This window comes from Bidens hawaiensis, unplaced genomic scaffold (assembly GCF_021521415.1).
Source record: "Bidens hawaiensis isolate Kalapana, Puna unplaced genomic scaffold, B.hawaiensis_p1.1 tig00056683_1, whole genome shotgun sequence".
NCBI classification, from domain to species: domain Eukaryota; kingdom Viridiplantae; phylum Streptophyta; class Magnoliopsida; order Asterales; family Asteraceae; genus Bidens; species Bidens hawaiensis.
Window position 1 is genome coordinate 43,952 of NW_027500199.1, and position 14,590 is coordinate 58,541.

The 14,590-nt window shown below is 33.7% G+C and overlaps 1 protein-coding gene across 1 annotated transcript; it reads left to right on the forward strand.

Moving 5' to 3' along the window:
* The first annotated feature begins 9,466 nt into the window (after positions 1–9,466).
* Positions 9,467–10,420, forward strand: LOC143601539 (uncharacterized). The gene is made up of 3 exons (XM_077078926.1): positions 9,467–9,473; positions 9,525–9,859; positions 10,310–10,420. The coding sequence occupies exons 1-3, from the start codon at positions 9,467–9,469 to the stop codon at positions 10,418–10,420; spliced, it is 453 nt and encodes a 150-aa protein (XP_076935041.1).
* The last annotated feature ends 4,170 nt before the right edge of the window (positions 10,421–14,590 follow it).

Genomic DNA, 14,590 nt, shown 5'->3' on the forward strand with positions numbered 1-14,590 from the left:
ATCACCTACGATTTCATTGTTTTCCTCCTTTAGTAATGATAACTAACACGCAGTTGGTACTAATATCGTTACTTGGTAGCAAAATTCTGAAACATAGTATTATAATTAACCCTTCCTTTCGTTAAATTGAACTGAACCTCATTGGTGCTCGCAGCACTCGAGCTTCTCAGTAAGATTGAATCATTTGATCTTACATAGTTATCTCGAATCTATCTTAACTTCAAATTCAATCATTATTACATGATATGCATTGTGCGCATTCATACTAATGCTCAGTATATCTGTATGATACACTAACTCTGTGTTGCTTAAAGAGTGAAACCCTCGTTAACTTTTTATCCTTGAATGAATAAGCTTGTCTAATGTGCATGGACCCCATACTTGTTACTATTAACCACCATTGAATCAACTTTTTCAGTTGTATTGCGTATATACACAAATTTTGTCATTCCCTCATATAACATCATGTTGTTGTCACTTCAACAAATAATGATGGTTGTTGTTGACAGTAGAGGATCAACGTCTTAATTTGTCTACGCTTGCTTGCAGTTAAAGATGAGTATAGTCTCGTAAGACTTAGGCTCGAACACAAAAAAAATAAGTGTGACTTAAAAATGTTCAACGGCAAGTCGACCTATTCCTTAGCTGAGAATCATTAAGTAATATGAAACAAATGTGTTATCAGTACAATTTTCAAAGTTATATTCTGACTTCTACTTCTTAGGAAGTTACGTAATCAAAGAATCATACCCCGAAATATTTTGTAGTAACAAATCGTCATGGTGAAAACTTGAGCACTCAATTAAAAATGTGTGATTGGTGTGCTTAGATGGAAATAATATATATATATATATATATATATATATATATATATATATATATATATATATAAGCACACCCAATCATATGTTAAAGGATATTATACAATACTTTTGACACTAGAGATTAAATCTTAATTGGATGCTTGTATTGTGAAGTCATATTAAGTTATACCTAGTACTTATGCTATCACAATGTGTGATGGTTGTTCACACACAACTCCATGTAATCAGTTGATCACGTATGCCATTCCTTGGTAAAGTATATGTACAATCCATGTTCATAAACACAGTCACGACAAACTATATATAGTCACGCCGAATTGTATATAGTGGTGTTGAACTATGTGAAAGACTTACCTTCCATAGCTGATCCCGATTGCATTCTTGAAAACCATTAATGAGTAACAACTCCTTGTCAATCAAAGATAGCGTTAAGGTGTTATCCTTTGTATATTCATCAACTTCATATTCTTCGAATAATGTGCAGCGTTTGCAACCGGAATATTCTAACATATTTAAGTATCATTGTAGCTACGTCTACCAATTCTTTGACCCTATTGTGACACCATTGTTTTCATAATCTATTTGATTCCAACATACAATATTTACCAACCTTTCATGGTAAAGAAATATTGAACGTTTAGGTTCTTTGGTATAATGACATTTAGCATTTATGTAGTACTGAATGAATGTTTGTGCTTAAAGTGTAATAGATTCCTTAGACTCTAAGAGATAATCGTAGGACAGAATTCTTTACGACTCGTCATAAAGAGAAGCAATATAAAGAGAAGGTGTTGGCATAAATATATTTTCAAGATGCGAAATGCACAGAATTGTAGTAGTCTGTCTAAAGAGCGACTATTATCGTTTCGGAAAAGACTAACTTAGAAGGATGGTAAATATGGATGCGGATATCGACAGGATAAATTCCTCTTCATGTCAAAGAGAAGATTAACCTCAAAGAACCAGTGCTTAAATTAGAGTCAAGATATGGTAGTTTACTTTGATAGACTTATCAAAGTTTGGGTGTGTGCTTACATAATGAAGTAGAGAATGTGCTTATGCACAGCACAGTTGCACTCATAAAGATAACTACTTGACTTATGATATGAAGTTAATTAAGGATATTGATAGAAAAACCCATAACATGATAAGTAGCTAATGTTGTCATCTTATGGAAGATAACCATACGATCAAGAAGAGATATTGCCGTTAATACCGACTAAAGATTTTATTCAAATCAGAAACGTACACCTAGTGACGATAAAGAATTTGAAAATATATATAACGGTAAGTTACTTACAAGGTAGCAGTTGAAGCAAAGCATTAGAATGTTATATCCTCTATGCACAGTCAAATCTCGAGGACGAGATTCAAATAAGATGAGGAGAATGTGATACCCGGTAAAATATAAAATATATTATTATATTCCATAAACGAGATTAAGACATGTTTAAGCTGGATTAAGTGAAGACTAAGACCCATAAGTTAAATATAGTATTTTAAGCTAAGAATGAAGGGAATATATATACATTGTAAAATATGTGAGAAGCGAGACGGAATAAAGAAATTCCGGTGATAAATGACGGAGAAACGAACGTATTCGGTTAAACGTGTGAAAATCCAACCCGACATTCAAAAAAGTGTCCAGGGGTGAGTCCATTTGAATATTTTAGAGGATCGAAAAAAGAGAACGCAGGCGAAAACGTGACTAAATTATGAGTTATAACGAAGCGGAAAAATGCAAATTAGTAGTTTTGAACATGATTGTTAAAGCACATGTACCGATGAGCTTGTAAAAGTTGATATTATCTCTGTATTTGAGGCTTATTATTTAGATAAAATAAGTCAAATAGACACCATAAGTTTGGATAAGTTGTTTTTGGGAAAAACAACACTAGTTTTATTATGTTCGGAATAACACGGAACCGACATTGGGTAACGATCGTCAATAACTTATTAACGGAAATAATAAGTTAACGAGACAAATTTAAGTCGAGAACGGAATAAGAATAAGTATTTTGACGAAATGTATTTGGAAAATACAACGTGACTTGTAGTAGCGGGTTCGTTAAAGCGAGAGACCGAAACGCGATATCAAAACGCGCTAAAACGCACTATATAAGTGGGCCTACCCCCACTTTAAACTCATTTTAACATCACAATCTGCATTATTAGAGAGAGAGAGACTAGAGAGAGAGGCTAGAGGATTCTGGCAAGGTGGCCGGCGGTGGTCCGGTAGTGGTTCGGGGTGGCCGGTGGTGGTCCGACGCGGTGGTCCGGTGGCGGCCAAAGCCCGTCTTCTACCCGGAACCATTTTTTGATGTCCCGAACGCGATGGTAAGCTCCGTTTACCATTAATCTGAGCTTAAGTTCGTTAAAAACTCGTTTTAAAATCTAGACAGATTGTAATAGTTTTGCATGTCCGCAAAGATCGGTCTATAACTAAAGATATAATGGTCTGCTCATCTTGATATTTTTACAGAGGGTTCATAACCCATAGATAATCATTTTGAACTGTAGAGATGAGAATCGGAGTTGCTTAAGATGGGTTTCTAAACCCGTTTTAGTGTTCAGCTCGCTGGGCAGATTTTGAAAACGCAGATCTAAAGAAATGTAGATTTCCGGAGATCTGACCATCGGATCGAGCTGAAATTTTCGGTGAACCTTCCTAACATATAGATCTTTGATTCCACCGAAGGGATCGATGAACAGATGGTTAGATGGTGAGTTATAAGCTTCTTAAGTTACTGGTCAGATTATAGAACGAAAATAGTTTCTTAAAACGAGTTGCATGTAGGTTTTGAGGTGTCGTATGGATGATCCGATACCGGATAAACGTTCGTGACGCAAAAAATAACGCGTTGATATATCCGGATCGCATTGCATGCAGGTTTTGGGTAGATTTCTAGACTCGAACCGTACACGAGGAGGGATATCTTTTATATATTTAAGTTTTGGAAAAGATAGCTAACAAGAGATTAATATAAAAATTGTTATCGGAAATGATATCGGAAATAACTTGGACAATGAAAATCTTGTTAATAATTATTTAGAAAACCGCTAGATAATATCGAGTGATAAAAATGGTACAATTGAGACTTGGACGATTTCGTGCGTTAGTATATATTTATACACACGATATTTTGATTGAAATAGGTTATCCGGACAGTGACCACAATAAATATTAAAAAAAAATAAATACATACTTTTAGAAAATGTAAACTTTTATATAAAATATGAAAACAAAGTTTTTATATTAAGAATATTATTATAATACGTTTTGGTATAAATAATAACGATTATATTATGTTTTGTTAAAAATGTGGTATATAATATATTTGTAAGAATTCAAACACGGTCTATTAATAAAAGAATATTATATTTTAAAATAAATATATATACCTTTATTAAATAACGTCCAAGTGTAGTTTCGAAATCATGTATTAGTTTTACAACGATTATTTGAAACTAGGGTGTTCCAATATATTTATAAGATATTTCAATACATTCGATTCAGTTACGATTTTTCCTAAACAATTAAAGTTCGTAATTTTGTTAATAAAATTATAATAAATAAGACACGCGAGGATAAATAAATTAAGTTATGATAGGATTCCATTTGTATCTATATTTATGTGTTAATATACTTGGTATTAAACATAGGAATCTGGTTAGCATTTGGATGACTTTTAATAAGATCTTGATGTTGATTGGCATATTATCACACTTGAATGTTATTTGAGCTGAGGCAAATGTGAGTTTTCTCGTAAATCCCCACTTTAAATGTTTTAATGATTTATAAATGTTTTTGGGGGAGAAGTATGTAAAGAAAAGAGTTATATATTTTACAAATTGTGTTAAATGGGATGAGTCATTATGAAAGGAAAAACCGTTAACCTAGAGAGAAAGGGCCTAAAAATATTGGTAGATCTATCGGGGCGACGCCCCCCACTCTTCCAGTCGCTCTGGTTGAAAATGTGGGAATATTTTGATTTTGGTATGTATCAGGTTTATCATAAATGTTAGTCATACATGTGTTGCACTCTTTGCTCGTTTACAACTAACACGTTTTGTTTAAGAAATATATAGCTATGTTTGGAAAAGTTGAAATTAAATTCTCATTGAAAAGAATGGTGAATAATGAATATTACCATTGAAAAGAATGGTGAATAATGAATATTATTTATTTTATCATTGATAAAAATGATGAATAAATGGGAGTAAAGTCGAGAACCGTTACATCCCGGGTTTCTTTTATTAATTGAGAAACTCACCAACATTCGTGTTGACAAAATTATTTTAACATACTTTTCAGGTGAATGAAGAAAATGGAGGCTTCGTGAAGGATTTGGGAAAATGGTGTTGTACATTTGAATGAATGATAGTTGGACTTGAAATATAAAATAGAACCGTGAATGTATGACACGTGTAAAACTCTGATATTTAATAAAGTCCAACTTATGGTTCATTATTTTCGAATATGATTGGCTGAACAGCGTTTGTCACCGCCCAAATTAACTAAATTAAGTCTTCCGTTGCCAAGTTAACGATTTTGGGGTGTGACACACTTCGTATACCAGAAGATGGATGTTTAACAACCATCTGTCTTACATTAATTATTTACCTATATTCCACGGTATGGCCTCCGAAGAGCCATATTCCCACTTATCAAATTTCTTGGCAATCTGTAATTCTATTGGTAATGGGACATATGATCAGGATAAAGTCAGATTGTGGTTATTCCAGTTTCCCTGAAAGATAGAGCCAAACACTGTTCAATTCATTTCCAGTTAATAGTATTCACGATTGGGCTGAGATGCAACAAGTTTTCTTAGATGAGTAGTATTTACAAGCCAAAACGTTGATGTTAGAATCGAAATCTGTAATTTTCAACAACAATCTGGTAAATTATTCCATAAGGCATTCACATGTTTTAAATAACTTATCAGAAAATACCACATCATCAGATCGAGTTATCAGAACATGTTAAATGTTTCATTAACGGGTTGACCTATGAAGACAGAAAATATCCCAAGGCCTAGAGCAACATTATACTGTTAAACAACTAGAAGAAAATGATTGGGATTTTCTAGAGTTGATGTGTCAAGATTCAAAGGCTGAGTCTTTAGCAAAAATAAGAAGAAAAAAACACTCAACAACAAAGTCAATAAAGTCAGCAACAAATTTGGATGACCGTTTACCAGCATTAGAGCGTGAATCGTGATTGCTGAAAAATGAAAAAGGGTAAGAAATAAGCCGGTAAGGGTTAAATTTCAAATTTGTGAAAAATGTGGTGAACTGGCTCATAAGGAAGACAATTTTCCCGAGTATAAAGAAGATGAAAAGGAAGAGGTCAATCGAGGGGTCAAGGTGTTAACTCGAACACATACCACCAGGGGTTGAGGATTCATCCAAACTTCAAATACGGGAAGACCTCAAATTAGTTAAACCCAAATTTTCAATGCTCTAATCATACCCATCTGTAGAGTATTTATCGTTAAGACGGGTACTAAAAGAGTTCGTACAATCAAAGAGGTAACTGGGGGTATAACCGAAATAATTAACAGAGTAACTCTTCAAGTGGGTATAATCAGGATCAACAAAAATGGTATTCGGTTAGTGATGAGTCTTTGAGTTCAAAGATGGATGCAATGATGAAGTTTATGACGAGTCTCAAAAAGAGACTTTTCATAAAAGAGACAACAAACTACAATGAGATAAGAAATAAGTCTATAGCTGCCATAGAAAAGCATTTGGACCAGTTATCTTCAAGTGTTGTTGGAATTAAGAAGACCACAAAACAACTACCAAGTGACACCATGCTTAACCCGTAACATTTCAGCTCAAGCTCGAAAAAGGGAAACAATGTGCATATTAATGTGGTAAGTCTTTAACCTAATTTTGAAATTTTCCAGTGTTCAAGTTGGTTCACCACCATAATTTGGTGAGGGGGTGGGGGAAGATATTAGCGATGAGATAAGTGTTGGTAAAGATGAAACAATTCTCCAAAATAACTCTGAATTAAAAAACGGAAGAAACATCTTTTGCTGAAATTTATCATTGTGATAATTGTTTAAATGGTAAGTTAGCCAACATGGTGGATATTTACAACAGTTACAATGGATGAAATCTAATACCCGGGAGTGCCCCTTTTATCAATCCAGTTTAGGGAATTTAAAACTGATCGGGCATTTCTAAATCTTGGGGCATGTGTTAGTATCATGCACGATCTATCATTTTGGGTTCCGTGGGATTTACGAGTTTATAAAAATTCAAAAAGTTTTTTTTATTTATTATAAAATTTATACGAAAAATCTATAAGTTTTATTGAATTATTTTAACATTCATAGAAGTTTTAACTCATTTTAAACCAAATCCTAAACTAGAGGGACCCGATCTTCTACTTCGTCTTTCTTCTCTGTTTAGTCGATGTCAACCCACCCCATTTTCGTTTATTTTTACCAATTAATCACACAAATCGGTTACCCTAATTTGTTTGTTAAATTAATCAACATATTAAAACGCTTTCTCATCATTACCCATCGTTAATGCACCTTAATTAGAATCAAACAATCAATTTTTCATAACTAGGGCTTAAAATCTGTTTCTAGCAATTAAACGAATTGACTCATTGGTTACACGGAATTGACTATAAAAGCATACCATGATTTGAGAAGAAAATTGAGAATGTAGTCACAATACACGAAAATCATGGTATGCTTTTATATAACCAGACAAGTTCGCTTGGTCCATGTCTAACGAACTTATTGTCAAGCCCATCACAAGTTCACCTTATACATAACTTAATCATAAACATAACTGATTACATGATAAACTAGACGTCATATCTAGTAAGCTGTTGTCACACATAATATGCACCAATATTTTTGTTCTTGTTCAGATAAATTAAAAATAACAATTTTAAATCTCGTCCCCAAATCATTATAAACACTATCTTAAATTCCCTAGGATTGATTGATGAAATCCCTTTGTCAATAGAAATTGACATAGGGCTCTTGCTCAAGATGATATAACAAATCAAATGCACATATTAATTACCCGAATAGAGTTCTAATTGATGGAGAACAATATGTTTGGAGTTCAATTAATTTATGCAAATCTTAAACAATCCAAAACGTGATTTGAAAAACTGGTTTAGAGTTTCATGTTCTAAGGGTGATAGTAATATGTTTATAATTAACTGAAGAAAAGTTAAAAGTGATTGTTCTCGTTTCTGCTAGTTTACTTCATGCTAGCGTTAATTAGAGGGATTCCGCACCTTTGATCGTACGTTTCAGTCTCGTTAAGATCCGGCTAGGGACCTACAATTGGTATAAGAGCTTTTGAACAAAATTGTCTGGTTCAGGATTGTTTAACGAGTCCTTCATGAGTGTTTAACAAAATTTTATGTTACAAAAACACCTACAAAACTCATCCTTGCCAATATTTGACCCAACTAATTCATACCCGTCACCAACAGATGTCATAAACCCATAAAAAAAATCCAATTTTGGAAATTCACAGCTGTCACAAAGAACTTGTCGCTAGGGTTTTCCACACCCGACAAACTTGATCTAAGGAAAAGTTACTATGAAGTTATAAGTTAGGCGAACTTATAACCTATAACGAACTTATATAGATAAAACTATACTTCAGTAAACTTAGCTCCGCGAACCTAGTGGTGAACTTATATGGTGAACTTAGTAGTGAACTTATCTAGTGTACTTAGTGGTGAACTTATCTGGTTAACTTAAGTTCAGGGAAACTTAAGGTCAGGTGAACTTAAGATCAGGCGAACTTAAGGACAGGCGAACTTAAGATTGATGAACTTAAGGTCTGATGAACTTAAAGCCATGTGAACTTTAACATTGGTGAACTTAAAGTTTGATGAAATTAAAGTCTAGTGAAGTTAAACTCAGGTGAAATTAGCAGATGAACTTATTATACGCAAAGTTGTTGAAGCATAAATTGTCATAAAACAAAATGGTTATTCAGTATGGGCATACAGAGGGACTATAAAAATGTTAGATATGGATTTTGACTCAGGTATACCAAAACCCCTTTGGATCATTTTCGCTACATATAAATTGGCTTCAATGGCAAGCATGAATGACATGGACCATGAATCCAAAACCTCCCAAATATCCGTCGAAGTTAGTGAAAGGTGCAGATTTTGCGATTTAGGGAGAAAAAATTAAAGACTCCGTTGAAAATCAAGAAGCCAGAATGTGAATTTGCATGATTGGCAGGTATATTGCATCTACAATGGAGGTGAATGGTAGACTACGTGTAAAATCATATAGAAATATGGAAGACTTTGAAAAACGTATGGTTGATACATAAAATAAAGCCATGGTGGTGATTATGATGGTTTTACCTGATATGGTGATCCATAATTTCAAAAAGTATCGTACTTCAGTAAATAGGTGGGCAGAAGTATAAATATGTTTTGAAGTGATGTCTTCATCAATGTCAAGGGGATAAAGTAAAATCCATTGTGATTATGAGAGCAATGAAGTATATAAAGTGTTGATATCTCAAGGGAGTGGCACATATGATTGATCAGTTAAGCTGGAGGAACTTGATATTGACATACATATGACTGGTCTATTCTTAGAGGTCCTCGTGAAATTATGTACACTATGGATGGTGAGTCTAAGACTATTGCCACAAATCTAGTTGAATAATATACCGATGAAGATTTTGGGAAGTTAGAAGAAGATGAGAAGGCTCTTGCATGTTTGACCATGGCCTTATCACCAGACATTGCTCCCAGATTCTTAGAGTTAAAGTCTGCTAAGGCTTTTTGGGAAGCCTTGATTGAGGTATATGAGGGAAACGAGGACATGAAGGAAAGTAGGAAAGATATGATCAATCAACAGTTGAATATGTTCATGTTTAAGGAGAAACCTTGGAAAATAATCCAAAGGTTTATTACTCTTTTCAATGATATGCGAACTGCTAATATTCGTTTGACAAATGCAGAAATAAACAAGAAGTTGTTGAATGCTCTTCCAAGGAGTTGGGATATGAATGTACTTGTCATTAAGAAAACTAAAGATCTAACACGTCTCACTCTATAAGAGATTATTTCAATTATCAAATCTTGTGAGATGGATGACAACCAGCGGGCACTAAATCACACCGGCAACTACCACAGTGCAAGTATTGGAAATTCAAATAGTGTTTTTGTTTCACAAGATAATTTTTCCATGTTTAGGTGTACCTCAAACCAAGCCGATCCACTTTCCTTTTATCAACAAAGCACAACTCCCACATATAAACAAACACCACAAAACACCAAACCCGCTTGTTCACCTAGTTACCACTAATCAACTTCTACTAGTTCCCAACATAAACCAGCCCCACAACCGTTTAGCATATTAAAAGAAACTAAAGAGAACATAGCTTTGATTGTTGGATTCATGAATTGTTACAATGCCTTTGTTACTGATAATCTAGTTCCATATGTCATGATTTATAAGATAGATCATATTCATCCTGAAGATGTTAAAGAAATGGTTATCCCATGGAAAATAACAATGGCAGTCTTTAGAGCTAAGAACTTTGCTGAGATGACTAGAAGAGATAACTAGTTTAAGATCGCAGACACGAAGGTTGGATTCAATAAGTCCGAGTTTAGAAGTTACAACTATCACTTTGGATTTAACAAAGAATTTTTCTAACATAGCATATATAGAAGAAAGTTAGGCTTAAGAGGATAAGAGGGAGCTGATTATTGACAAGCACAAGATGGAGACTCACATTGCATTCATGGAAACCTGATATACAGATAAATACATATGTTTCCCCTGTATATTTTGTATCGGTTTTTATTAGTTTTTATTCATTTTCGATTAAAATTTGTATACTACTAACATTATTTGTTTTATAGGTCTCAGGATTTAAAAGAGGTTAATACAAGTTAAAACCATGAACCAAGGTGCAACAGGATTGAAGCGGACCAGAAATGCACGAGAATTCAGACAATACTGGCCAAACGCGCCACGTGACCAAGAGAAACCCCCTCCGTGCGACGCGGCGTGGTGTTGGATCCTATTTTTGTTGATTTGTGGTGTACCGCGTCCCATGGCCGCCTTCCCTTTGCTCTTGGATAGCTTGATTTTCTAAAAAGTCCTACCATTTTTAAGGGGGTTGAGCTTAAATAACCTATATAAACATCATTATCATAACCCTAACATATCAAACAATTACCGCCCGAATTTGTGAAATCTTGGAGCTTAGGATTGCATATTTTGAAGGTTTTGAAAGCTTGGAATCATCGGGTGAAGTGCTTAGAAATTGGGATCGAAGATTACGAGTTTTATCACCTTTATTCTATTATTTTCACCATGAATTCCCTCTTTCTTGTTTTGTTAAATTCAATAATGCTAGGCTAAACATCTTTAGACCACCTAGGATTATGATGAACTTTTGTTGATTTTGGATTTTGATTTGGACTTATTTTCCTTTATGGATTTATGATTAAGTAAGATGTTTATTGATTTTCATTCGATGCATATGTTTGCTTAGGATTTTTTGACGAGTTTTATTGTTTCACGGTTTCCTTGGTGATTGTTTCATATAATAGGATATCATTAGGTCATACACTATAACAACTCGGACTTTTCGAAAACTGTATCTTTATTAAAACCCGAACCATTTCGATGTTCAAGAAACTTTACCGCATTTATCGAGTTTAATATGATTAGTATATTATTATTTATTTATTTATTATTATATTTTTCTTAAAGTTTATGAATTCAACCCAAACTTAAACTTTTGTCTTACATTTTACCCACCTTCAAACTCCAGGGTCCTTTTTGTAACTTGTGTTATAACCCAATTACCAAACTGGGTTACCAAGACCCATACCCTGATCCAACCCCAAATCCAAACCCAAACCATTAACCCGATCAAGATCTAGAATACTTGGACCTCAATTCTCGGTTACATTTTGGAAATTGAATCAAAATTATAATATATTTGCTTATCTCAGCCTAACTGACATTATTACTATGTTAATCAAATCAAAACGAATCTGCAATTGATATATTAACGAGCCGACCCTAACCCTAAATCATTATGCATATAAACGATCGTATAAATTCAATTAAACGCGCATATAGCCTCCATATACCATTGCAAGCTTTCTCCTATAGTTAATTGAACTGTAATCCCCTGTTGATGTCCATTCTTGTTCTTTTTTGGCCGACTACTGTTCGCGCTAATTAACCCTCTTTGCAACACGATGCGAGGTAATTGTGTTATGTTTTATGTTCGTCGTTAATCAATTTACCATTACCCTAACATGAATCTGGTTATCATTAACGGAGTTATTGAATTGGGAGTTCTAGGGTTTATGCAAATTAGGGATTTGGTTATGTTAGTATTTATATAAATAAATTGAAGTTATAACCAGGTGAGCCAATAGCCTAGTTGGTTGGTGCACCTCTGGTTAAACTTGTGGACGACAGGTTGTGGGTTCAAGACCCGGCCACCTAGTTTTTTTTTTGGTATTTTTGGTAATTTAAGTTTTAGGCCATTTTAAATAATATTAAATATAATAATCAGTAAATAAAATATATTTTATATACACCGACAATATTTCTCGTGTTCTCTCGAATCTTATAAGAACTATATTCATGTGTGTGTGTGTGTATATATATATATTAATACAACTTGTAAGATTTTTCTATAGATCTATATAAATAAAAAAAACACATTTATTAAATATATTTAAAAGGGTAACTTATTTTTATAATGATCACAAAAATACATTATATATATATATATATATATATATATATATATGAAGCAACTAATTGATTTATTTTTACAAATATGTATTGTATAACCTTTTATATTTATATATGTTGAACAAGTAATATTACATAATAAAATTTAATAAAACTAAAAGATCTATAAATATGTTTAAATATTATATCACTTAATCAAATAATATTAATCATCAAACTCTCGAATCCTACCATATCCGTCAACTTCATATATTTATTTCCGCACTCATTCTTTATTAGGCCTTTCCTTCGGAGATTGATTTACTGCCTTCATTGTTCTCTTAATATTATCTTCTTGATCATCTAATCAAGTGGGTACCACATTCCCCTAGTTTACTTGTTTTCCACGTTTTGGGGCGCATATGCGAAAATTATATTTCTTATATATACTTATACTCAAAAACTGCAACTATTGTCTTATGTGTTAACAACTTATACCTCACTTGTTTATGTGCTTATTTGCTTTATATGCTTCCGCATTCGGAGAGGTCCAACATAATCTCAGTCTAGTATGATCATACGCTAGTCGTTATAGCCTTTGTGCTTCTCGACATCTCAGTTATACTTGCTCATTTGGTTAATTTGTTATTCTCATATGACTTGTTGCAACTACATTTTTTTATATATACTATATGCGAACTGCTAATATTCGTTTGACAAATGCAGAAATAAACAAGAAGTTGTTGAATGCTCTTCCAAGGAGTTGGGATATGAATGTACTTGTCATTAAGAAAACTAAAGATCTAACACGTCTCACTCTATAAGAGATTATTTCAATTATCAAATCTTGTGAGATGGATGACAACCAGCGGGCACTAAATCACACCGGCAACTACCACAGTGCAAGTATTGGAAATTCAAATAGTGTTTTTGTTTCACAAGATAATTTTTCCATGTTTAGGTGTACCTCAAACCAAGCCGATCCACTTTCCTTTTATCAACAAAGCACAACTCCCACATATAAACAAACACCACAAAACACCAAACCCGCTTGTTCACCTAGTTACCACTAATCAACTTCTACTAGTTCCCAACATAAACCAGCCCCACAACCGTTTAGCATATTAAAAGAAACTAAAGAGAACATAGCTTTGATTGTTGGATTCATGAATTGTTACAATGCCTTTGTTACTGATAATCTAGTTCCATATGTCATGATTTATAAGATAGATCATATTCATCCTGAAGATGTTAAAGAAATGGTTATCCCATGGAAAATAACAATGGCAGTCTTTAGAGCTAAGAACTTTGCTGAGATGACTAGAAGAGATAACTAGTTTAAGATCGCAGACACGAAGGTTGGATTCAATAAGTCCGAGTTTAGAAGTTACAACTATCACTTTGGATTTAACAAAGAATTTTTCTAACATAGCATATATAGAAGAAAGTTAGGCTTAAGAGGATAAGAGGGAGCTGATTATTGACAAGCACAAGATGGAGACTCACATTGCATTCATGGAAACCTGATATACAGATAAATACATATGTTTCCCCTGTATATTTTGTATCGGTTTTTATTAGTTTTTATTCATTTTCGATTAAAATTTGTATACTACTAACATTATTTGTTTTATAGGTCTCAGGATTTAAAAGAGGTTAATACAAGTTAAAACCATGAACCAAGGTGCAACAGGATTGAAGCGGACCAGAATTGCACGAGAATTCAGACAATACTGGCCAAACGCGCCACGTGACCAAGAGAAACCCCCTCCGTGCGACGCGGCGTGGTGTTGGATCCTATTTTTGTTGATTTGTGGTGTACCGCGTCCCATGGCCGCCTTCCCTTTGCTCTTGGATAGCTTGATTTTCTAAAAAGTCCTACCATTTTTAAGGGGGTTGAGCTTAAATAACCTATATAAACATCATTATCATAACCCTAACATATCAGACAATTACCGCCCGAATTTGTGAAATCTTGGAGCTTAGGATTGCATATTTTGAAGGTTTTGAAAGCTTGGAATCATCGGG

What these genes read in the sequence shown, in the direction of transcription:
- LOC143601539 (XM_077078926.1), top strand. An exon ending in CAAGGAGTTGGGATATGAAT is followed by an intron (nt 9,860 to 10,309) that starts GTACTTGTCATT and finishes ATGATTTATAAG; the next exon opens with ATAGATCATATTCATCCTGA.